Below are 26,503 nucleotides of genomic sequence, written 5' to 3' on the forward strand. Positions count from 1 at the left end.
TGGTTTGAACTGTTGCAGAGTTCCCCGAGCTGTCCGACGGTGCAGGGGGAGTTTGGAGAGACTTGCTTTGTTCATGCGAGATGAGCTTAGGGAAGATGAATTCAATCTAAGCAAGGTTACAAGCAGAACTTCCTTTTTTTTATTAAAGAGCCAGCCCTATGTACACTTAGTGGTTATCTTGATGCTGGCCTTGAAAACAATACAGTTCTATCCAACTGAGAAAGTGCACCTGGCATGGTATTGAGATTGTGGGTATATCTGGTCTCTGGCCTACAAGGTCAGACAGCTAAGTTTATCTTCATCGTTCTTCAAACGGGCTAAAGCAAACTAGAAAGCAACATTTTATCTAAGAACAGCAGAAAATTCCAAACAACAGTTTGTTGCAAAATAGGGGTTTTCCTTCTCAGAACCTTTAAAAAGAACTACCTGCCCCTGAAGCAGTGCAGTTCTGTGGAGTCTGCCTGCATGTGGTGCTCTTGCGGCTGTCCTGGCCAGATATTTCAATAAATCTTTGCCTATTTTTATTAATAAATCATCAGCCTCTGGAGGTCTTATTTTGAACCCAGGGTTCAACCCAAAAACACTACCCAGCAAAGCTATCATTTAGAACTGAAGATGAGATAAAGAGCTTCACAGACAAGAAAAAGCTGTTGGTACTTTAAGCAGCAAGAACACACACGGATGATTTATATCAAGTGACAATTGGGTCTATAAATTCCCAAAATGTATGGCATCCATTCCTCCCATTAGTTCCATGCAGACTGACAATTCAGCCCATTTTCTATTTGTGAATGTAACCAGTTCAGGTGCACATGCTGCTCTGGAAAAATAGCAGAGATTTGACACCAGCAGCCTTGGGTTCAAGTCCCAGCTGGGGCCCTGACCGGTGTGGCTCAGTGGATAGAGCATCCGCCTGTGGACTCCAGGGTCCCAAGTTCAATTCCAGTCAAGGGCATGGGCACATCCCCAGTGGGGGGGTGTGCCGAAGGCAGCTGCTCGATGTTTCTCTCTCATTGATGTTTCTCTATCCCTCTCCCTTCCTCTCTGTAAGAAATCAATAAATATATATGTTTTTTGTTTGTTTGTTTTTTGTTTAAGTCTCAGCTGGGATTCTCACCAACCAATTGATAATCTGGGTTACCCCCTCTAGGCTGCCAAATGAGAGAACCTGTCCGCTTTCCCCTCTCTAGGCTGCCCTGAGGATCACAATGGAAAATATAAGCACAAACAGGCAGCTGCAGGAACTAAACCCTGAAAAGAAAAGAAGAAAAAAGAAAAAAGAATGACTTAAAACGTCCAGGAAGGCCAGCAGAGCCCGGTCTCACTTACCACACTTTTTTAAAAGGAGCGGGACCTAAAATAAGAGGCGGGGCTCCGGGAGAACCCCTGGGGCGGGCTAAGAATGTGCCATAGAGTAAGAGAGGGGCGCCCCTTCCCCCAAAAAAGCTGTCACATGTAAGATTCTGCTTTTGGAACTGTACCCTTCAATTATGCAACTTGAAACTGGAACTTTTCCCTCGTTAAATACTTTCCCCGGGCACCACAGTTGAATAACACTCTTCACTTAGGTCTGCCGAGTTCAAAGTCCTCCCCACGCATCCGCGTCGCGTCCTCGCACCCGCCCCGCACGGTCCGGCCCCGCCCCCGCCGCCCCCGCCCCGGGCCAGGAGTTTCCACTACGAAGGGAGAGGGGGGCGGAGGCGGCGATGGACTCCACCACCTCCTCGCGGGAGTGGGGGGCGCCCGGGGCGCCGCGCCCCGGGGAACCGGGAGAAACCTGGGCGAAGCGACGCGGGGTCCCGACTGCATCCGAGCAGAGGCCGAAGCCTCGGGACAGAAGTGGGAGACGCGGGGCCCACAAGCATGAGGCGAGTGCGCCCTTCCGTCCCCGCGCGCCGCCACCCCCCGGGGCCGCCCGCGGGTGGCACGTGCGGGAGGGGGCGGGGCCGGCGCTCGGGCCGCCCGCGCCGCGGCCGGAAACAATAGTGCCGGAGCCCGAGCCGCGCGGACGGGCGGCGGCGGCGGCGGCGGCGGCGGGGCGGCGCGCGGAGTTGGACGGTAAAGACCCCGCGCCCCGGTGCCCCGGACCCCCGACCCGATGCCGCGATCCCGCCCACTTCGCGCTCCGTGTCCGCGGTCTCTCGCGCTGCTCCGCTTGGGGCGCCCAGACGGACGCGCGGACGGGAAGATGGACCGGGGACCGCGGCACCCCGCGGGGTGGACCCGCCTCCCCAAAGCCGGAGGCGGCGCGGGGCTGGGGGGGGGGCCCGACGGACTCCCCCTGGGCGCCGGGTCCGGCGGCTTGGGTCCTCGGGATCCTTCTCTGGATGGGCTGGAGCCCGGGGCGAGGGGAACCCACGGCGCCTCCCGGCGCGCCCGGGTCACCCCGCCGCCCGCGGTGCCCGCCCCGCGCGGGGAGCCGCTGCCCGGCTCTGGGCGCTGCGGGTGCTTGGGACGAAGTGGAACCCCCTTGCACCCCCGGTGTTTGCGTTTGCACGTGCGTTTTCCGGCCGCCGATTGCCGACAGGAAGCCCCGCTGCCCCGAGTTAGCAAAACGGCAGCTCAGGTTCCCGCAGTGAAGTTTGCAAGCAGCGTCCGAAGCAGGTCGCTTTTCCTGCGTTTTTTAACCGCGTCCAGCAGGTGCCCAGACGCCGGGCAGCGGGAAAGGCTTCTGGCCAAGCTCTGTCCGTGCGCGATCGGGAGATGGAAGGGCGGACTGGGACTCGCGCAAACCGCTGGCCTTCAGAGCCTCTCCCCCGCCCCCCCCTGCACCCCCCTCGGCCAAAGGAAATGCGGGACCGAAATAAGGCAGAGTGTCCGCTGGGCGAGGCTTCTGGGTAAGGGGACCAGACGTCCCGCTTTTGAACAATTTGTCCCGCAAAAATCGGGACTTTTTTTTTTTTTTTTTTAACGCCCCGGGACCGATTGTCAAAAATCGGGACGTCTGGTCACCTTACTTCAGGGTCACAGGTCTGTGTCTGTGCGCAGGGGAAGCGTGGTGGCGGAGTGCCAGGGTGCCGGTGCCGGTTGGATGGGACCGTGGCATTTGGACAGAACCCACAGCAGCATCCTTCCCTTCCTAGAAGTTTCCGAGGATCGCCCCGCGGACCAGCCCTGGAGGTTGCGTTGCGTAACTTTCCTTTTCTGTTTCCTCCCAGGGGCACTATGAGCGGAGAGGAGCAGTTTGTCAACATCGATCTGGACGATGACCACGTCTGCAGCGTCTGCAAGCTGGGAACGGACCGGGAGACCCTCTCCTTCTGCCACGTCTGTTTCGAGCTGAACATTGAGGGTATGTACGGAGCAGGGGTTCGTTTTCTGGCATGAACTTTTTTTTTTTTAATTGATTTTTTTTTTTTTTTTTAACAGAGAGTAAGGGATAGACAGTTAGAAACATCGATGAGAGAGAAACATCCATCAGCTGCCTCCTGCACACTCCCCGCTGGGGATGTGCCTGCAACCTAGGTACATGCCCCTGACTGGAATCGAACCTGGGACCTTTCAGTCCGCAGGCCGACGCTCTATCCACTGAGCCAAACCAGTCCTGGCTTGGCATGAACTGTATTATACAGCTGCTGTAAGGGAACTGGTGTTAGGAGGTAAAACAGCCGTTTCTTAAATGGTTGCAAATTGTGTCAAGTGTGGAGATCTGTTTAAGATAAAAGAGTTTGCGGAAACAAAGCTGAAGTTAGCAGAGCCAAGAATTTATTTTTAAAAAATCCTTTTTTAAAGCCCCCACAGTGCTAACCCCGTTTTTTGCTAATATCAAAAATGAGGAGTATTGGCTGATTCATGTGTATTGTGCTTTGAGAGCTTATGAAATTGTGAGATTTTAACAGGTGTGTGTGTATGTGTGTGAGTGTGTGAGTGTGTGTGTGTGTGTGTGTGTGTGTGTGTGTGGTTTGTTTTGATTTAATTGAGAACTAAGGTAACCAAACATTTATTTTAATAGGCAAATGTAATTGTATTCCATGTTGGTTTACTCAGTGCTATCTTACTATCAAGAAAAAAATAAAGTTTTAACTTATAGTGGTCACTCACACCTTTAATAATTTCTTAAAATGAAAAAGGCTTTTCAAATGTCTTAGTAGTATTTCTAAGAGTTCTCCAAATACTTTTTTAAAAATCTGTTATTCAGACTACTTATTTGGATTAGTGCACAGTTAATGTGTCTGTAGATGGCAATAATTTGCTCCCAAGAAACTTGTGGGAGATGTTTCTTTAATCTTGATGTTATCATGATAAAATTGTGATTTTTAAAAATATTTGAGTCAGGCTGAAAAGAATCTTAAAATTCTGATGATAATAAAAAAGTTTACCTTCAGTCTTTTGAATTTTGAATTGTAACATCAGAGAATTTTTTTTTTTTTAGACCTGTAGATTTTGGGTTTCAAAGCAGTATTTCATTCTTTTTGATAGTTTTCATTATCTTTTTCTATTAATTAAATAGGAAATAAGAAATGTTCCTATAATAAGAAAAAAGAAAGAGAAAAAAAATGCACATTAGGATGATATACCTTGAGATTCCTGTTAGGACTTACTTTTCAGAAATTGTTATAGGCACCAAATTAATATATATAGATATTCTATATTAAAAGTCAAAATGGTAACCATAAGTAGACTGCTAAAAACATGTAGAGTTGTTTATGTGACAGTCATCTTTTATTTAAGAACAAATTGGTTATGAGTTTTGCTGTGATACTCTCGGGAAGAATTCTAGTTGCTGAACATGATAATTGACAGAAGCTCATGGATTTCCAGCAGGTTTCACACGTAGCTTTGGCTTTAATAAGTGTAGTAAATAGAACTGATTTCAAAGGGCTGACTTAAAAAAACAATTCTTCCGAATCATTTAAATTACTGTGCCCTTCGTCATGCTAGCATGAAAGGTTATAAATGTAGTTCTTTGGGAATAGAGTTGGCCCTATATGTTCTTTTACTTGTAGACTTTCATTTCAGATGGGCAAAAGCATTAGAAATGATCTAGCTCAAACCTGTATTTTACACTGAAGGAAACAGCCAGGCTGAGGGACTATTGAGGGTTGCACCAATGGTGATGGCAAGCTGTTGTTAAGTCCCAGCATTTACTGTGAGCAATTCTGTGCCAGGGGCTGTTCTAAATAAGCACCTTACAGTGGATTATCTTAGCTCAGAATAGCTCTGGGATAGCTCCTTTTATCCATTTTAGAGGTGGTGGAACCTAACCTTTGAGACCCAAGAAATACTCTTTGAAGTCGCAGAGCAGTAATTGACGGTCCTGGACTTTGAAGCCTGATCATCTAGGTCTAGTATATGTGATCTTAATTTCATTGATCTGCCGTCAATAGTTATTTCCACTGATAGGGCTAATACTAGAAAGCTGTTTTGCTGAATCCTAATTGGCTACTCTTGCTATTCGGTTAGCCACCTTTTTCTAACCAGTGCTTCCTGCAAAATCATTAATGGTTTTCATGCTGTGATAGAATTTTCTACAGAACTTTCACAATTGCTTTTCTAGCCTTTTTTTATATATGTATTTTAGCTCAATCATTATATAAAGAATAAACAGATATTTCTCAGGTACCATCCTTATAAATATTTCTTCTCTAATAAACAGCTGTCTCAATTTGAATTAGGAGTATTTTTATATTCTATCTACACTCAAGGTTTTATGTTCTTAATGCCAGTTAAACCTTTGTGAGAAAATTAATTTAAAATTAAATTTTCTTCTCACTTTATCTGAAGTCGGTTCTCAGTTCTTACAAATATAATACATTTTCATATCAACCACAGTGATGCGCTGGAACATTATAATCATTCTAGTATTCTAAGATTATTTTTGAAATCTTAGGAATGTTGGGGCGGGGGGAGGAAGGAAGTGAGGAACTAGTTGAGGTAAAACTGAATCCCACAAAATTCCTGTTTTTATATCATTGTGCAGGTTTTTAGAAACTAACAAAAAAGTGGTAACAAAATAATTCCATACCTAAAAATAAGGTATATTCTTTGTCTATGTCAGTAAACATTTTTAAATGTTTTTGCAGTTTTCTTTCCTCTTCTGTGTTCTCAGCACAGTGCCAGACAATAAATATTAGAATGTAAAGGGGTTTTAAAAAAATATTATACTTAACTTTATTAGTTTGGTGTAAGTTTTTCATAATATAATAATGTTGCTATTGCCTGGTTTCTTAGCATACTAATTACTAAATTCACTCAAAAACATTCTATTTGGTTTTTTGTTTGTTTGTTTTTGTTTTTCAGCTAAGAGGCTAAAACTTTTGTTTTTAGCCTCTTAGCTGACTACTTTGGGGTGGTTTTTTTTTTTTTTTAATTTATTGGGGTAACACTGGTTAATGAGATTATATGAATTTTTAAGTGTGCATTTCTATGGCAAATGGTCTGTATACTGCATTGTATTCTCACCACCCAGAGACCATCTTCTGTCACCATATATTTGGCCCAAGGCTAGCGATGGAAAAGATTCAGGGCGCCAGTCTGTTACTTCATGCTCTCTGTTTCCATTTTGTGCCAAAACGCTGTGCAAATAATTAGTGTTTCTGCTTTTCTCTAATAATTTGCTTTCTTCCTTTTCTACCGAGAAACTTTTTTATAAGATTGGGTTAGCACCGGCCAGTGTAGCTCAGTTGGTTGGGCTTCATCCCTTGCAAGGAAGGTTTGCTGGTTGGTTCCCCTCAGGTTTCAAGCTTGACCCCTGGTGGGGGTGCATGCAGGAAGCAGCTGATCAGTGTTCCCCTCTCACATGGATGTTTCTTTCCCTCTCCCCACACCCCCTTCCCCTCTTCCTGAAAATCAATTTAAGAAAAATCTTAAAAAATAAGATTAGGTCAATTCCCAAGCAAAGTTTCCAGTTGATCTTGCTAGTTGATTAGTATGCATTCCTAAGTCTTACTAGTCCAGCTCAGACTTTATAGTCCATCTCAGTTTGGATTCTCCTCTAATTTGTTGAACTTTTATAGAAGCCGGCCCAAATTCAGATGCTTGGTAATCTTTCCCAAATGAAAAATCTATAGGTTTTCTCTTGGTTAAGGCGCTGGTGAACCCAATGCTTATGTTTACTCTCATTCTTGGTTATCTGTATCTGACTGAAATGCTGTTCGTATGGTCATAGTCCAGGAGCAGTTTGAATCTCAGTATTAAATCCTTGATAGCATCTTTCCACTTAAATACAGGGGGCCACCGTTTTTGGTAGGGAAACTATATACAGAATAGATAACTACATCTATAGTAGCTTCGTTCTCTTCTTTTCCCCATAAAGGCAAATAATGCAATGTTATTAACTAAACAAGCATTTTAAAATATAAAGCCTAATGTGAGTTTAGAAGATAACGAGCATTAAACTTTACTACCATTAATAGAACATTTTAGAAATATTTAGAACATAGAAAGTGTCCCTCTGTTGACATTCTAATAAACTTAAGAAAATCTTTCAGTGTTTACTATTAAACTAGATGCCCAGTGCATGGAATTCATGCATGGGGCAGGGGGGGGTCCCCTCAGCCTAGCCTGCACCCTCTCTAATCCAGGATCTCTTGGGAAATGTCCGACTGCCAGACGGGCCTAAACTGGCAGTCGGACATCCCTCTCACAATCCAGGACCTCTGGCTCCTAACTGCTCGCCTGCCTGCCTGGTCACCCCCAATTACCCCCCTTGCCGGCCTGGTCACCCCGAATTGCCCCCCACCTGCTGGCCTGGTCACCCCTTACTGTCCCATTCCCCGCCGGCCTGGTCACCCCACACCGCCTGCTGCTCAGTTGATTGGTCATCCCCAGCTGTCTCCCCCGTCATCCTGGTTGCCTCACGCAACCTGTTGCTCAGTGGTTTGGTCATCCCTCACTAACCCCCCTGCTGGCCTGGTCACCTCACACTGCCTGTTCGGTCATCTGTTTGGTGGTTAGGATTGCAACGTCACTTAGGACTTTATCTATATAGATATAATATAAAGACATCATTATATTTGCATAGCGTTGAAAGGTACTTTACAGCACCTTAAATTTAAACTTAATGTTATATAGGAAATTAACTTTAAGTGTGAATTTCAAATAAGGTAATACTGAGTGATTGAAATCAAAGTGGCTAAATAACACTGTAGAATTATCAAAGTTATCAGCAAAGTTCTGGTTAGAATGGATTTAAATTATTCTAACCCGCCCTGGCTGGTTTGGCTCGGTGGATAGACTGTTGGCCTGTGAGGGGTCCCGGTTTCAGTTCTGGTCAAGGGCACATGCCCCGGTTGTGGACTCAATCCCCATTGAGAAACTTGCAGGAGGCTGCCGATCACTAATTCTCTTTCATCATGGATGTTTCTATCTCTCCCTCTTCCTTCCTCTCTGAAATCAATAAAACTTATATTGTAAAAAATAATAAATAAATTATTCTAATCCAATTTTGCACACCAAATCTTTAGGATTTTGATAAGGTTTTTCTGCTCTAGCTGCCATAATTTTGTTCATAGTAGCTGCTCAGCACATCCCTTCACCCCAGTTTCTTTGTTTTTTATGGACAATGTGATTGGTGATTTATGTTTAGTCTTTTTTCCCTCGCTCTCTTTGGGTCTTTAGATCTCTAACAAGGATTGCCAGATAAAACTATAATGTGGTTATGGTTTTACTTGGAAGACTGCTTTCACTTGAAGGTTCAATACTTTTCTATGCTACACCCATTTTTAGCCTAAAAAAAACTTATCACAATCTAAAATTCAGAATTGTAGATAAGTATATGTGTCTTTTACCATTTCAGTATCTTAATCTTTGTTGTGTCACTTAGTTCATGGGAATATACAGTGCAGTACATAAAGACTAAATTGTCTTGGACTAAATAACACTGTTCTTTTCCAACCCAAAATATATTTCTTTGTGGGAATTTTAAAGCATCTTTCACTGAAAAAGAAAACAGTTTGCTTGTTACGGAAAATTAAAATACAAGAAGCAAAAAGAATTTTAAGACTCATAATCCCACATATCCACCAATAATCTTTTAATTTTTTTTTTTAATATATATTTTACTGATTTTGTACAGAGAGGAAGGAAGAGAGATAGAGTTAGAAACATCGATGAGGAAGAGTCATCGATCAGCTGCCTCTTGCACATCCCCTACTGGGGATATGCCCGCAACCAAGGTACATGCCCTTTGATCGGAATCGAACCCGGGACCCAAGCCGACGCTCTATCCATTGAGCCAAACCGGTTTCGGCCCACCAATAATCTTTTAATATTTTTGGTTCTCCAAAACTATTTTCTGAAGTAGAGTGTGTGTGTATGTGCATACACACTCCCAAGTGTGAAAAGTCGGGTTTAAGAATTAGGTTACAGATAATATTTCATAACCAGCCTTTTCATTAAGATTAGAAACATCTTTTTCATGTTTGTAGATAAAATTCTATCATGTTGATTTTTTTTAAAGTTGCATCCCATTGTACCATAATTTAATTAATCAGAGTTCCTTAATTTAGCTTGCTCCCAGTTTACTTGCACTAAAATGTTCTTATATGTACATCTCTTTTCCATTTCATTGTAGCTTAAATTCCCAGAGGAAGGCTTTTGAGTGAAAGGTGTGTCCTGAGCTGCAGTCCTGTCATTTGTTATGTCTCCCATTACTACTGAACTAACACCATGTAATCAGCATTCAAAAAAAAACAACCCTATTTGTTTTATGATGAAAAAATTTTAGTATGCCAGTTTTTTAACTTCTTTGTTTAGATCAAAGTTCTTTTTACTCTACAATTGCTATGATGCAATTATAACACATGGTCAAAATATTTATATTTTAGCATTTTGCAGTATGACTCATCAATTATTATTGCTTTTTTAGCTTTAGTTTTTCTTACCAAATGTTTGCTGGGTTGCAGTGATTGTTTCCCATCAGCCCTAATTTTTATCGTTACCTATAGCAGTGATTGAATTATAAATGCCTTCAAATTCACTGGCTAGTATATCTCTATTAGATGCTGCTATAAAGCATTTATTTAAGGTATAGTCAACTAGAATTTCAAGAACAGTGATTCAGATATATGCAAAGAAGTAGAGATGCAAAACAGGTTTCAAAATAGCTGCAGGACAGTTTTTCATTTTGTTTTACTTATTTGTAATAAAGTAAATCATCCACAACTTTGGGCAGACAGCATTCCAGAGATGAAGGACAGACAGTTCATGTGACTGTCACATTTCTTGCTTTCCAACCTGAATTTATATTTGTTTCCCCCGTTCATCTGGTGTCACTATGAAGGCATTTTTTTTTTTTCAGTATTTTTTAACCTTTTTTATCTTTAGGAAAGGTTTTTTCCTGCAAATTGGTGACTCCATATGCCTTTTTAATAAGTGGATATTAAAAACTGACAACTCATTTGTTTTATAGTTCATTTCAGTAGCTTTATAGGAGCCTGTTATGACACCTTCATACACAGAATTTTAGAATAAATGTCAGTACATGCAATTAGAGCTAATGAGGGGGTAAATTTGAACAAGCAGAGGATTACTTGTGTCAGTTGAAGTAGTGGTCTGATTTGATATCCTTTAAGTATTACAAAAACAGGGGGCTCCAGTGGCGCAATCGGTTAGCGCGCGGTACTTATAAGTATTACAAAAACAAATTTAGCTCTATATATCCTATGCTGCTGTGCACTAAGAATTTCATACCAGACTTTCAGTAAGAACGTGGAGGGATGTAGATAGCTTCCATCCTGTTCTCATTACCGTTACCCTTTTGCATAATAAATTACCTACGGTCAAACTGCCCTGTGCAATTTGGGAGCCTCGCCACAATGTGATTATTCAAACTTAAGTAAATTAGAAGGTTAGTTCCTCAGTCACACTGGCAGCATTTTAGTGTATTGGATAGCACAGATATAGGACACGTCCATTATCACAGAAAGTTCTGTTGGACACTGCTGGTTAAAAAACAGGTAGCTACATTAGGGGTAGAATTGAGTCTGGATTGTTATTTTCATACCCTATTATAATAAACAGTTGTTATGTAGGTGTGTTTCCCCAGCTTCCCAACTGTTCTAATGAAAAAGTAAAATTCACTGAGAGACGTTTTTCTTTTTGACAAGGCGTTTGCAATTTTTGCCTCTCCTATCAGCACAAGAACTCAGACCTACCCTGGCTTCCTTGGTTATTGAGGTTAAGTTTATCCTTTAACGCTAGAGGCCCGGTGCACGAAAATCATGCACCGGTGCAGTTCCTAGGCCAGGCTGTCAATCAAAGTGCAAGCATCTGACATGGAATGGCAGGTCTCAGCTGACCTCTGGGCCCTGGGCAGCACCTGGGCCTCCATGCACCCCATTCCACCTGAATCACAGTGCCCGACTCCCCATGCAGAGATGCAGTTAGCATGGCTGGGCTCAGTGTGGACCTCTGTGCTGTCCAGCGGCACCGCGCGGAAGCCAGGCAGGTAGCGTACTTTCTCCCAGCCAGCCTCACAGACCAGCTCCTGTGGTCCTGGCAGCTGCAACCCAGCTCACCCAGAAGTTGCCGTGGTGAGTACAGAGCAGGCACCTGGCACCTGAGCAGGGGGGCTTCCCTAGCATGCGAGCCCTGGCGTCCTGGGGGACGGTAGCAGGGGGATAAGAGTGAGCTCAGCAGACACCCCGCATTCTCACCACACCTCCATCCCCATCACCCCCGCTCCCAGGTAGCCAGTGAGAGGTCACAGTGTGTCGCCAACACCTGCCATGTTCCACGTCGCCCCTTGGTGGTCAGTGCATATCATAGTGAGCAGTCATATTCCCAGTCGGAACTCCTGGTCAAACAACTGCCCAAGGGGACAATTTCCATATTAGGCTTTTATTATATAGGATTATATCTCTGCACTCCTGCCTCACTGAAATTTGCCCTCATATTTCACTTACTGAATTTAACTGCTTAATCCTTCTCTTAGCACACACAAAATCTTTAAAAAGGAATTAAACATCTCTAAGCTGAAATCTGCTGTCTAAAGACCACCTGTTGCTGTATCTTTCTTTAGGGCAGTGATTCTCAAAATATGGAAAAACAAGTTGCTAAGCCCATCTGTATATTGGCTTGCTATGGTTGCCAGTAATTCCATCTGTTAGCAATGCAAAAATAAGCCAGTACCTATTACTTTTAAACAGTATGTTGGACACTTGCACATGGCTGACTCTTCAGTGACTCCTGAGTTAGCTAAAGGCCTGGGGGGGAGGGGGAGGGAAGTGGGGCACTCTATCACAGTGCCCACTATGGCACATAAGGCAACCTGTAGTGGGATCAGTGCTCTGAATATCCATCCTTGCCATCTCACCTTTGGCCTAATCTACCTTTAGTCCCATGGCAGGATAGACAGTCTGAGCATCTTCCCACTGAGTGGCTGGGATTGGAAATAGATATAATGATTAATGCTTCTTGAATCATGACTTGGTTGCTGCTGCTTGCTCATCAAATGCAGAATAGCCTGAGTGAATTGGGTGTCAAAGTATCATTGGAACTAGCAGTATTTACACGGAAGCCACCCAGACCCATGTCACTGCACAGCCTTAGAATAGTACATGTGTCACCAACCAGCTCGGCTGCAGAGCCTGCTAGATTATGGGTACCTGCTAGGACACAGGTACCTACTCATCTGAGGGAAATGATAACTGTTTTGAATTGAAGAGCTCTTCCCCTATTTCAGCCAGTAGCTACTGCTCATTACTAACCAATTGCTGCCAGATCTTCTTTGGTTTTTTGGTTTTTGTTTGTTTGTTTTTAAGAGAAACCAAGAAACTGAAAATTGGATGTGGATCTTTTTTTTTTTTTTTTCCTTTTAAAACACTCATAGTCTAAACAAAACTTCAACATGGATCCAGACTTCAGGATGTGGGTGTGCCACCTCTACTTCCACAGCTTTTCCTCTATTCCTTTTTTTAAAATGGTTTTTTTTTTTTTTTTAATTCATTTCAGAGCGAGAACAGGCGAGGGAGAGAGAGATAGAAACATCAATAATGAGAGAGAATCATTGATCTGCTGCCTCCTGCTCGCCACTGGTGTGATCAAGCCCACAACTCGGGTGTGTGCCCTGACCTGGAATCAAACCGTGACCTAGTTGTCAGTGTGTGTCATGGTGACCAGTTCGGTCAATTTGCATATTATGGTTTTATTATATAGGATAGGAATCTTATCCCAAAAACAAAGACGTAACATCTCAGTACAACAAAATGCAGCTATCTCCACATTTAAAAAATTTTTTTTAATATACTTTTTAATTGATTTCAGAGGAAGGGAGAGGGAGAGAAACATCACTGATGAGAGAGGATCATGGATCGGCTGCCTCCCTCACACACCACACTGGGGACCTAGCCCCCAACCTGGGCATATGCCCTTGACCAGGAACTGAACCTGGGACTTTTCAGACTGCAGGCCGACACTATCCACTGAGCCAAACCAGCTATCTCCCCATTTTTTACAATTAGCACTTACTTAAAGCTCGGGATTCTTGATATGGGCAGCATATCAGCACTCAAGTGCTTGTTCTCTTAGCAACCAAAATAGGACCATCATAAAAAGGGAAATACCTCACTCTTGGAAAATTCTTTAAGCTAGGCGAAATGTGATCCTTCATAAAGAAAAGATTTTGAAGCAGTACCGCACAAATTGTCGGAAATGTGTGAAGGCAATATGTTTAAAATTCCTTCACAGCATGTTAACAACCTAGAACTTAAATCATAACTAAATTTTCTCGACTCATTTAAATATTAAGGGAAAACACAGAAACTACCATTTGGAAAACCAATACTGCCAATTTTCTAATTCTGTTTTAAGTCTGAAGTTACAGTTGTGAAGTGCTTGCTACCACGTATTACAGCTTTACCTCCAGCTACTGGTTGTATTCTATTTGGAATACCACATTTAAGCCATGCCTTTAACTGGGAAATGAATGTAGTGATCAGAGTCAGATGATACCATTCAAGAGTGTGAACTACAGAGCCCAGCAGTTTGAGTGTGGTCAGCCGAGAGACCGTGCTGTGTAACGAATCAGTTGGTGAACCATTAAGGAAAGATTGCTTGCTTAGCCCTGGCTGGTTTGGCTCAGTGGATGGAGTGTCGGCCTGCGGACTGAAGGGTCTTGGGTTCAATTCTGGTCAGGAGCACATGCCTGGGTTGTGGGCTTGATCCCCAGTAGGGGGCATGCAGGAGGCAGCCGATCAATGATCCTTTCTCATCATTGATGTTTCTATATCTCTCCCTCTACCTTCCTCTCTGAAATCAATAAAAATAAAATATTATTTTAGAAAAGACAAGATTGCTTAGCTTTGCTCATTGCAACCAAATCATAAGTAAGGTCTCCAAGAGGCTAGGTGGAAAAGATGAGGATAATGGGCATGTGATAGAATGTCAGTGTTCTGGGGGCTATTTTTGAGTGTCATCTTATTATGTCACTATGATAGATTAAATGTAAGCGTGGAAATATCCTTTTAAAAGGATTATAGTAGGAAAACATTTGAGTGGCTTTTGCTCTTCTGTGGGTTTAACCAAGTTTTCTTAAAATGAATTCATCTTCAAGGGGAACTTAAAGAATTGAAATGATGATAGCATGCCAGATGGGTTAGTGGGAGGGTTCTCAAAGGATGTAAGAGTAGCATAACAAAATCAGGGAGGGAAGGAAAACTATTGAATAGAGACATATTAACTTTTTTAAAATGCCACTGTTCATATGGAAATATAATGCCTATGTAAATTTCTAAGAGCCTCTATCTAAAACTAGTACTTTTAAAAAATTAGCAATTATGATTGCCAATTAGGGTCTTGGTTCTCTAAAAATAATGACCTCATGACAAAAACAAAGTCGCATGGACATCAATGAAGTGTTTTTTTTAAAGAAGTTACATAGTTAGGATGTCAATTACATTGGCCTTCAAAACTTTTATTAGTAAGCAAGTTGTAGTGCAGTTTTTGTTGAACTGGTTTAGAAGTTCCTTATAGCTCGGCTCCTCAAAAGTCTCAACTCGGTCCATTGTGATTAGATTCGGTCCCTATCAAAAGCTGCTGAGGAAACAAATTAGTGCTCAAAGCTGTTAATATTGTAAATGCAATGAAATTGTAGAGTCAGTTAGGAACCTCTAGAATCTCTGAAAAAAAGCAATTGTTTTTTCTCTTATATTAATTCAAACTGATGAGGTGGAAAAAAACCAAAATCACTTCAAGAGTTTATAAGATGGCATGTATATTGGATACAAATTAAGTGTGCTACTTCCATTTTCTAGATTAAAAAGTAATTTGTTCTAGTATCTGAAGTAGTCAATGCATTATATATTTTTTAATTTTTTGTGTCCTTTGCTACTGCATGGGATGTTTTAAATTGTGTTTATATAGCAGATATTTTCCAAATGAACTTTAAAACTCAGTCAGATTTTACATTTTTAGTGAGCTAAAAGAAGAGGTACAGATCTGGGTGCACAAGCTGCAGTTTACATAAAGCAACCTTTTAAAATACTCAGTCTATGTAAATTTCTGTTGGAAGTACGTAATTGAATAGAAGTTCCTGATTGTGGTTGGCAGGTTGAATGATGCCACAGGAATGGCATCTCTATATCAGTGCCACTCTCGGTTCTTCAGACCAATGGCCCGTTAGACTAAATGTGAGAGCGAGTTTACTGGAAGATGTCTCTATTTACCTCTGAGCAGCCTGGCCTGGCAGCACTGCCCTCCTGGTTCCCTGGCTGGGATGGGGGGGGAACATCTCATTGCAGTAGACCTTGAATGATAATGGGCAATAAGTTGTTTTTTTTAATATGATTTTAATTTTCCTTTATTCATTTAACTACTTTTTCTGGAGTCCTCACTGAATGCCAGGCACTGTGACATTGAGGATGCATGTAAAATAGAGACCCTTTAAAATAGTGACCCTATCTCCCAGAACTTGCTACAGGAACTAAAGGCAGGTGAAGAGGCAATTGGAGAATCTAGTATTGAACTGATAGATGTATTGGTCAGAAAAGGTTTCTTAGAGGCAATGAGAACTAGACAGGAGATGATCCAGACAGTGTAACGGGAGTGGTAACGGAGTGAAGCAGGATTTGAATTGTATTGCTAGATTTTATGGGGCAAAGTCTATTAAGGTGGGCAGCAGACCATCTCAGGAGGTAGGGGAAGAGGCGAGGAGCTGCCAAGGCGGATGCCAGGCCTCTTCCTTAAGAGGCTGGTGATCCCAGGCTCAGGAAGAGGCTCCGGGATTGGGGATCGGGTAGTGAGGAGGGAGGAAGAGGAGTTTATTAAGCGGGTGAGTTTGAGAAGCTCACAGGACATCTAAGTGGAAATGTGCACTGTGTCAGAACTCTTGCCATGACACTTTTTCCCCCCATGTCTCTTTTAGGGGCCTCTTCTTCTGAATTTCTGAAAGAATCTGGATTATTAGTCACATATATTATAGTATATATTTTCACAATAAGTTGAATAAGGTGGTTCTCTGATTTGCTGTTCATCTCAACAGATTACAATCTGGAATTAAAAAAAAAAAAAAAAAAAAAAGCCTTAACTTTTAAAAGCCCACATTTTTTATTTTTTTATTTTTTTAGTACACACCTGTAACATTGACCTGTTGTTAAAGCTCCGGGGTACATTGGGAAATTTATTGTTTCATATAATTTTTAATACAATTTCTTAAGTTTCTAGATAAATTTTTAAAATTTAACAGCAAAATTACTTTGGGTAGCCTAGTTTAAAACCTAGAACCCTTTTTATATTGTAAAATATAATACTTTTGTAATGAAAGTCTCCTTCAAGTCAATATAAGAAAAAATTATTTAGCATATAAAAGGGGTTCTAGGTTCTAAACTAGGCTACCCAAAGTAATTTTGGGTAACTACATGGATTAGAGTTGTGGCAATGGAATGAGAATGAGACTATTTACTGTTTGGCCAGGGGACTGGCTAGTCATCTTTTGGCAACAACACCTAACAGTTTATAGAGCTTGAGGAAGCTCTTTAATAAATTTTCTGAAGATAGAAAAGTAGGTGGTTTCAAGTTCTCTCTATCTATCTGCTGTGTATCCTGAGTTGTAAGGCTTACAAGTATCAGAATAGAGCTACCTGTAATGTAAAGGCCAAGAGTGTAAATATAAATTGCTTGTTCCTTATTACTATTATTATTTTATATTTTATTGACTTTTTACAGAGAGGAAGGGAGAGGGATAGGGAACATTAATGAGAGAGAAACATCGATCAGGCGCCTCCTGCACACCCCCTACTGGGGATTGTACCCGCAACCAAGGAACATGCCCTTGACCAGAATCGAACCTGGAACCCTTCAGTCCGCAGACCAACTCTCTTATCCACTGAGCCAAACAGGCAGGGCTCATTATTTTATTTATATTGTATACAATAACATACCCCTAGATCAGGGGTCCTCAAACTTTTTAAAGTGGGGGCCAGATCACGGTCCCTCAGAGAGCTGGAGGGCCGGACTATATGAACTACTAATTCCTACTGTAACACCTCGGCTGCGCTCACTGCCCAAAAAACCTGGAGGACAGGATCAGACTCCTCTGCGGGCCGCATGTGGCCCGCGGGCCGTAGTTTGAAGACCCCTGCCCTAGATAAATGTTAAAATTGAATCTTTTAAGTTCTTAAAAAGGCGTTGCTATTCATAGGAATTTAGCATTACTAAATATATAGTTAAATTGAAGCCGAATTATTAGACCATATTTTATGTTGTTAATACCAATCTTCTCTGGAATTTTTCCTTTCATTTGCAAACTATCAGTGACTCAGTGTTTTCCTAAGATTTGTAATGCAATTTAGAAAATGAAATTTTCTCATCTTGTTGTTTTGGTTTTTTTTTTAATAGGAATTCCAAAATCTAATCTCTTGCACACCACATCATTAAGGGGCCATAAAGACTGCTTTGAAAAATACCATTTGATTGCAAACCAGGATTGTACTCGATCTAAGCTTTCCAAAAATACTTATTATGAAGACGTTAAAGCCATCTTGAGTAAGAAGATAAACTGGATTATACAGTACGCACAAAATAAGGATGTGGATTCGGATCCGGAATGTTCTAAACGTCCCCAGCATCACTTGTTTAATTTCAGGCATAAGCCAGATAAAAAGCTCCTCCCACTCCCACAGTTTGACTCCCAGGTACCAAAGTATTCTGCAAAGTGGCTAGATGGAAGCACGGGTGGCCTCTCAGACTGTACACAAAGAATATTGCAGCAGAGGGAAAACTCAGACTTCGGGCTCGCTGTGTTACAAGGGTCAGGTGCCACTTTGTGCCACAATAGTGTATTGTGGCCTCCTACTCACTGCCAGGCACAGAAGAAAGAAGACAACATCTCCAATCCAGAGGCTAGTGTCCAGACCCAGCCTCCACATTACAGCAGAGAGGAGTGTAAGTAAATGGGAGAAAGATGGAGGTTGGCATTTCATTGGGTGGGTTTTTGTTTTTTGTTTTTTTACATATTTACATAAGGGATGTTTCAGGAATTTTCCTGTAGACTCATAGATTTGGTAAAGTATTTAAATGATAATAAGTTCACCCCATAAAAAAATTGAGGTGAGTTAAAACTCTCCATCAGCTCTCTGTGTGTCCTATGCATTAGAATTCTGCAGTACTATGATTTGTTTTGCCATTTAAATGATTAAATAAATGGAGTTAACAAACTGAATTAGAAGGTTCAGTATTTCATCTAGTTTAGAAATAAAGCCTCAACAGTTGGCTCACTCACATTGTCACATTGCCAATCCCTGTGAGATTAATTGACTGGGAGTGGCATTTCAAAAGCGAAAATGTGACATTTTGCTGAAGGCCAAAGGTAATGTGGTAAAGGGGGGAAAGGGACTCATTCAGCCTGCGTCTACAGAAACTCACAGAAGCTGAGATAATTTTAGTTGACTTAAATCGAATTATTTTAGAGTAAGAAGGGACCATGGGTATATTTTTGTAAAACTTCTTGACTGTACATATCTAAGATCACATAACTAGATAGATAACTTCGTTTTTCAGACTATTTCCAAAGTTTCTCACTGGGGATCATGAACTATGTAGTATTTTAGAAAATTGACTTGACTGGCACTTTGTAAAAATCCACTGGATATTTCAGGATCCAGTGGATCTAAGTGCTTTTCAGTGAAACTTTTGTTGCAGGGGGACGTACTGTGGGTTGAGGTTAGGATTCAAAAACTCCACTCTGCAGGGGTTAATGAGTGAATCCTAGAATAGTGCTGAGCTTTATGTTGGCAGATAAGTACAATTTTTTATTATTTTTAAAAAATAGGATATTGTGTTACTGATGTAGGCAGCTTATTTTCCCAAATTGTTGTAATGATAATGAATATATTTTCATGTTTCAGTGAATTCGATGACTTCTGGTGAGGTAAAGCAACTGAATGCAAAGCTCCAACAGCGAATACAGGGTAAAGAATCGATGTCAGTGTTTTTTTGCCTGTGAGAATTTTGATACAGAAAATCCCCTACCACAGGGTACCATTAGCTCCATCTGCAATTAAATTAGAAAATTGGATTAGAACCTGTTAGAGTGGGAGTGAAAATGGAGACTACAACTTTAACCTCTACCTTCTTACTAATATTTTACTATGCAAGTGAACTCCATAACAGGTCTTTAAGGTATTAGCCCTGGCTTTGAACAATTTCAAACACAAAAATATTAAGAACAGGATAGTGAACTCCTTGACCCATCTTCATCAGCTTCAACTATTACAAAAAGCAGAGCTAAATTTTCCTTCATTTCTACTTTCACCCATTCCCATTACCCCACCCCCAGCATAGAGTATTTAAAGATTTTTTTAAAATAAATATATATATATACACACACACACACATACACACTGTTGTTGTTGTTATTACTCCTCACCTGAGGATATTTCCTATTGATTTTTAGAAAGAATGGAAGGAAGGGGGAGAGACAGAGAAACATTGATGTGAGAGAGACATGTCGATTGGTTGCCTCCCACAGCAGCCCAGGGGATCAAGCCTGCAATTGAGGTACATGCCCTAGACCAGAATTGAGCCCGGGACCCTTCAGTCTGCGGGCCGACAACCTATCCACAGAGCCAAACCTGCTAGGGCAGCTAGTGAATCTTCAACATCATGAAATACAATGCTAACGCCAATAGTTTAATAGTTCATGTTCAGAATCCCAGTTGTCTCTTGTTTTCATGACTTATTCCCATTTCGGTGAGTAAACTACATTTCAGAGACAGTTAAGTTGCTTACAGAAATCATGCATTCATTCAGTATCAGATTCTAAATCCTGTCTTTATAACCCCAAAGCTAAGTGGTATTTCTTGACCACACATTCTCTCAGAATAACCTATAATAATAAAAGGGTAATATGCTAATTAGACTGAACGTCATTCTGGGTGTCCTTCCTGATGAAGCCGGGGCTGGAGTGAAGCCGATGCCGGCAGCGGGGGAAGGGAGGCCTACTCTTGCATGAATTTTTCTGCATTGGGCCTTTATTAAAATAATAATAGTAATAGCACCTTACATTTGTCAAGTACTTATTCTGTGGTACTTGAAGAAGTTAGAGCCTTTTCTATTTCATTATTATTTCCAAGTATGACCTGTTGAATCCTCACAGTAACCCTATGAAGGTCCTACTCTCATCGAGTTGATACATAAGGGGAATGAAAACATAGCTTATAATGTTACTTGCCTGAGACTTTTGAGAACCAGGACTAAATACCCAGGCAGTCTGATCCCAAAGCCTCTTAGAGGGGTTTCAGACCTAGGCATTAATGTGCACGTATTTCCCATAAGTCATGTCAGGTACTGACCGAACCTGTTTCTCTTTCAAATTGAGAAAGCGTCTCAGGTAATAGTGACTGCGATTCCTGTTACACATATAAATAGTCATTGCTATGACGCTTAGGTTTCACTTGATGGAGAAGAGGAATACCCTATTCCAGCTGACTGTGCAAAGTATGCAACACCCTAGAATGATCAAACTGCTTCCATTGTGTCGATTCACTTTTTTCCCTTCCTTTATCCTCACACATGGGTATGTCTATTGATTTTTAGAGGGAAAGGAAGAGGGGAAGAGAGAGAGAAACATCGATCGATTGCCTCCCACGTGCACCCCAACAGGCATTGAACCGCAACCTAGATAGGTGCCCTGACTGGGAATCGAACCCACAACCCTTGGTGTACGGAATGATGCTCCAAACAACTGAGCCACCCGGCCAGGGCCGTATCAAATCAGTTTAATTGCAAACACTCACCCAATGCGTGTTAAAGTACTTGAAGTATAAATCAGAGAGCATTAGCTCTCTGTGCTCTAAAGTGGGACTTCTTTTTCAATCCTTACAGAAGTGTTTGAAGAGTTAACACGCCAAGTGCAAGAAAAAGATTCTCTGGCCTCAGAGCTCCACGTCCGCCACATCGCCATCGAACAGCTTCTCAAGAACTATTCCAAGTTGCCGTGTGTGCAAGTGGGGCGGACGGGCGTCAGGTCCCACCTGACATGAGCAAGGGAACTGGACTTACACTCACTTCCTGTGCCCTGCCTGCCACTTCCGGGACTGGCAGGCTTGCCGTGTGGTCACCGAGTTTGTAGAACTTACAGGCAGTATTCATCATCCATGTGAGAGAAAGCGGATCCTCACACTCTAGTCTTCTAGGGTTCATCATTTTGGTTCATTTGGGGAATTTTCCCCCCCATAATTACTGAGTGGCCCTCCCTAACTTTAACCACATGTGACTATTTTAAGTATATACTGTTACAGTGTGATTTTATGAAACATAGTTTCATGTAATTCACCTCTCAAAACAATAGAAGGTTAACAGACACCTTGGATTAGTCTGAACTACTAAAGATAACAATTTTACGAGGGAAGTTAAATTCATAATATCACCTCTTATTTATTATGAGCAATATTTTAATATGAAAATTTTATATATAAAAATGCTATTTTAGGTACCTTTCCATTCTCTTTATAAATGTGTATTTGAATGGCTCTGTATTATATTTACACTTTCACGTGTGAATATCTTACCCATGTTTCAGATCTTATTGCATTTTATTCTCTTAATACACTGCTTTTACAACTCTTACCTTGTTTTCCAAAGATAAATGTATTTTGGAGTAGAAATCTATCTAGTTGAATTGTTTGACTTCTAATAACTCTTATAAAGAGGAATTAATACCTTTTTAAAGCAAATATTCAAGAAAATAAAATATATAATTTTTTCTAACAAAAGCAGATCTGAGTTTGTTCAGGAAGAAAATGCTAATCTAGCTTTTATATGTCAACAAGTCTGCATAGAAGTTAGAGCCTCTTCTCTTTCATTATTATTTTCATTCTACTGACTTTGATGTATTAGAATTTGGACAGAGTAAGTCAAGCCTCAGTTGTAAGTCAAATAGATTACCTTCAAGTTGAATGTACTGTTAAATTATTGCCCTATCTTTGACAAAAAGTTAGTTATTTTGTGTGCCACTTGGGATCATAGTTCAAGAATCCTTGAACTGTCCAAATTCTGTATCACTGAAATTAGTGTCCAAAGAAAGCATTCTAGAGCATTTTTCTAAACTTTGGAATCTAAAGGGAAAGAGAAGATTGCTTGACCCAGAAAAACAAAACTCTTAATTCAAAAAAAGAAGCCCATTTTTTTTTTTTTTTTTTCATTTCAGAGAAACAGAAACATCAATTTGTTTTTCCACTTATTTATGCAGTCATTGGTTGATTCCTGGGGATCAAACCCACAACCTTGGCGCATTGGGGTGATGCTCTAACCAATCGAGCTACCGGCCAGGGCTAAGAAGTTCTTTTTTTAAAAGGATTTTATACGTTGCCTATGTTTCCAAAGAGCTCTGAACTAATGGCCCAAACAGCTAGATAAGTTTTTCATTTATCATAGTAAAGGCCACAGCCAATGTAAAATTAAAATGGGATGTAGGTTCGTTTTCACCTGGTGTTTAGAATGTGTTTATAAGGTGAGGTCCTTTGCTTGAAAGAATCTTCAGGGAAGCCCATAATTTGGTAGTGCCATGCATACAAAGATATAAATGACTTCTGCCTTAAATTTGGCAGCCTGCCCTGACTTGGGTCATGGGTCAGATTTTAGTCGAACAGAAACGCTATTTGACTAAAGCAAAGGAACACCTCAAACTAGTAGAAATAACTTTTTTTTATAATGCTAGAATGTGTTAAGAGTATTACTTGATAATCTCATTCATTTTTGTTTTTGTTTTCTTTGAAGTATGTCATAACTCCTTTTTTGGAGGGAGCTTTGGAAAGATGTTTTCAGTTTCTCTCAATTCTTTGAGTTATCCAAAATGAATTGAAATCCCAGGAGTGGGGACACGTTGCCTTAGAGTTCGATAAGCTTTAAATTGAATATGTGCAATATCAAAATCCATAAATTTTTTTACAAATTAAATAGAACCTTTTCCAAATGATACCAGTAGGCATCTCAGTGCTTAGTTGTTTTGGTCACGTTTTCAAATTTGACTTGACTCTCTTTTGGCAGAATTCATTACGGTTGTTACCAGCCAGTGTGCTTGCACATATTTGTGTTTCTATTTAGATCACTTTGGGACAGCCATGAAAGTCTGGGGTGTGTTGAGTTTGATGGTAGCTGCATATTTCCGGAATGGGAGCCATATGGTGCAGCCTTGAACACAACCGTGCTATCCAAAGAAAGTATGTGCTTGCTTCTTAAAGAATTTCTGGCAAATGTGCAGGTTTACTAATGAGTGAGGACAATTAGATGGGATGACGCATGTGCCAAGGTCTTAATTAGGGACTCTGATTTATCCCACTTAGATATTTCTACTTAAGATCTTCAAGGGAAAGGTGCTCTTTAAAAATGTCTGGTGCTGGTACCCACACTAGTACTTTATTTGGATAAAATATTCTAGTAAAAAAAAATTGTTATTTTGCACAGCAGTTTTTCCAAATATTTGATAAACTTATTTTATATTCTAATGTTAGTTTTTTTGGTTGAATATGAAATTCCTGTATATTTTAAAATAAAGCTAAGAGATACTAGCCTTGAGAGACTATGAAATACCACAAATATTGGTTACCATACTAGGCTATTCTTCTGTACAGTCGGTGGGAAAATTTTACCTATGCTTTCAGTTTCAAAAATGGCAAAAGAGAGGCAAGTTATCTGTTATTAATTTTAGAGCTTATATGGTTAAGAGGGAATGAATTAAGACTGATTTTTTCATGTTACCCTATATAATAAAAGGCTAGTATGCAAATCGAGTGAACAGCGGAACAACTGGTCACTATGACGCACACTGACCACCAGGGGGCAGGTGCTCAACGTAGAAGCCGCCTCCTGGTGGTCAGTGCGCTCCCACAGGGAAGGGAAGAGCCACTCAGCCCAAAGCCGAGGCTCAAGGCTGGTGAGCAGCAGCGGTGGCAGGAGCCTCTCTTGCCTCCACGGCAGACCCTTGGGGATGTCTGACTGTGAGAGGGCACAGGCCGGGCTGAGGGACCTCCCGATCCCCAGTGCACGAATGTTGTGCACTAACTAGGCCTCTAGCAGTTATATATTTTATTGATTTTTGTACAGAGAGGAAGGGAGAGAGATAGAGAGTTAGAAACATCAATGAGAGAGAGTCATCGATCAGCTGCCTCTTGCACACCCCCTACTGGGGATATGCCCGCAACCAAGGTACATGCCCTTAACTGGAATCGAACCTGGGGCCCTTCAGTCCCCAAGCCAACGCTCTATCCATTGAGCCAAACCAGTCCCGGCTAATTGAGCTTTTAAAAAACCAGTCTAAAGTCAAAGTGATTGTGACTATCTAAGATTGTTCTGATTAAAATTTTCAAATCTGTCCAGCCTTTTGTCATCCTTTGGTCTTAGTATATATAATATCCCAATTTGTCTTATTAATTTTTTTTAAAGTCACGCACTTAAGATCCCAGTATTAGGTGATGCAGTCAGCAGATTAATATTTTTTAGTTTCTTATGCATAATGTTGGAGCAAAGAAATGCGCTTATTTTTTCAAATTATATACTCAATTCACCACAAAGTGCCCATTTTTATATATATATATTTGAGGATTATTTTTAAAATAAGTTCATGTTGGAAAGTAGTTTCAGAGATACAGTCAATATATTCTATTTTGTTGGCATCTTGACATTTCCTCGGGTTTTTCATTTTACTATATTCTTTACCACTGAAGATGGTTTAAAGTGCTTGCTTTGTTCGTGTATCTTTTACTTTGAAGTTTACGTTCAAGTCTGTTTTTGGTTCTATTTGTGTATGTTTGCCATTTTGGGTTTTATTTTGATTTTTTTAAAGAAATTTCCTTGCATTTTTGTAAAATGAAATACAAAATGTATGTGCTCTAAAGTTAAGTAGGAACTTTTAGAGGATAAATTATTTGTGTAGCTAAATAGGAGATTCAGGTTAGCAGCCATAAAATTAGATTATATGACATGAAAACTTTTTAAAGGATATAGTGTAAAGTTTTTGTAGTGTTATTTTGCTGATTTGTGCCAGTAAGTTTACTGACAGATGTTATGGATTATGCTAAGGTAAGATGTTTGAGTATTTTCAAGTACTTAATAAGAAGTTTAGTTCTCTTAAAATTTTTCCTTAAATATATTCAGATGTGGCTGTAAAAAAAAAAAAAAAGGTAATTGATTTCATTTCAGTGTTTAATTGCATTTTTCACTTTAGGTTGGTGGAAATAGTTATTTGAGAAAATTAGTGGCAAAAAGCAGTGAGAGACAGAACTCAACAGGTTATTCTTGCCACGTTCAGTCTTTTGGTGATGGAATGAGAGAGGGCTGACATACCTCTGGCACAAGTACAGGTGTCTCGGAGGAGGGATAGAAAGCTGTGGAATAACAAGGTTTTGTCTTGTGTCTCGGTATTTTCATTCCCTTCGTCCTTTCCTAATTGTCCTTGCTATAAAGTGGTCCAGTGTATTCAGCAATTTGGTCATGTTGCTGAGAACCACGTCACAGCAAGTCTCCAGCATTAAGATTTCTTTTAGCATCTAGTTTGTAGCATGCTTTTTCTATTCTTTTTCATTTATGAGGGTCCAGAGGATGACTGCAGTTAGCCATACTGGAGTAAAATGAGTTTTGTCCACTCTCGTTCCCCCCAAAAAGTGTTCGTTGAACTTCCCTCGCCTACACACAAGGCAAAGGGAGTTTTAGTAAATACGTGTTTCTTATTTCTTTCAAAACATGTAGAATGCTTGTTTCCATTCGACTACCTTGAAATGTTCAGTAACAACTTCTGTTTTAAAGCTATTCCTACTTTGACAATATGTTGTATGTGTTAAACTTGCTTTAAGTCTGAGTAGCTTACACTATGGTCATTGAACTTAATCTCTGTGGTGTTAGACCTTTATTTCACAAAATTGTGCTAAGACATTTGGAAAAAGAAAATTCAGCTGCAATGGTGAAAACCAACTTGGTTTCAAAACAGTTGAGACAATACCAGGCTGTTACACTTTTCTGTTAAAACTGCAATAATTTACATTTTTGTATTGCTCTACTTTGGAACTATAACTACTTATGCTTGTCTACCATTTTTTATTTTATAACAATAAAACAAATATTTTGTTATCTG

The 26,503-nt window shown here is 40.7% G+C and overlaps 1 protein-coding gene across 3 annotated transcripts; it reads left to right on the forward strand.

Annotated features, from left to right (window-relative positions):
- The first annotated feature begins 1,938 nt into the window (after positions 1-1,938).
- LOC311617697 (protein EURL homolog) lies at positions 1,939-26,503 on the forward strand. 3 transcript variants are annotated; one of them, XM_084874328.1, is made up of 5 exons: positions 1,939-2,058; positions 3,159-3,292; positions 17,776-18,321; positions 19,284-19,346; positions 21,262-26,503. In XM_084874328.1, exons 2-5 carry the CDS (start codon positions 3,166-3,168, stop codon positions 21,417-21,419), a joined length of 894 nt encoding a protein of 297 aa, XP_084730454.1. In that variant the 5' UTR covers positions 1,939-2,058; positions 3,159-3,165; the 3' UTR covers positions 21,420-26,503. The 3 variants fall into 3 exon arrangements, with proteins under 3 accessions (XP_084730454.1, XP_084730453.1, XP_084730452.1); XM_084874326.1 differs by having other exon boundaries at positions 2,057-2,077; XM_084874327.1 differs by lacking the exon at positions 19,284-19,346 and having other exon boundaries at positions 1,962-2,058.

Source organism: Pipistrellus hanaki, assembly GCF_964339955.1.
Source record: "Pipistrellus hanaki genome assembly, chromosome: 2".
In the NCBI taxonomy this organism is placed as follows: Eukaryota; Metazoa; Chordata; class Mammalia; order Chiroptera; family Vespertilionidae; genus Pipistrellus; species Pipistrellus hanaki.

Bases quoted from the DNA above. Each gene is read 5' to 3' on its own strand.
- LOC311617697 (XM_084874328.1), top strand. From the start codon at position 3,166: ATGAGCGGAGAGGAGCAGTTTGTCAACATCGATCTGGACGATGACCAC. The intron at 3,293-17,775 runs GTATGTACGGAG...TTTTTTTAATAG, and splicing joins TTTCGAGCTGAACATTGAGG to GAATTCCAAAATCTAATCTC. The intron at 18,322-19,283 runs GTAAGTAAATGG...TTCATGTTTCAG, and splicing joins ACATTACAGCAGAGAGGAGT to TGAATTCGATGACTTCTGGT.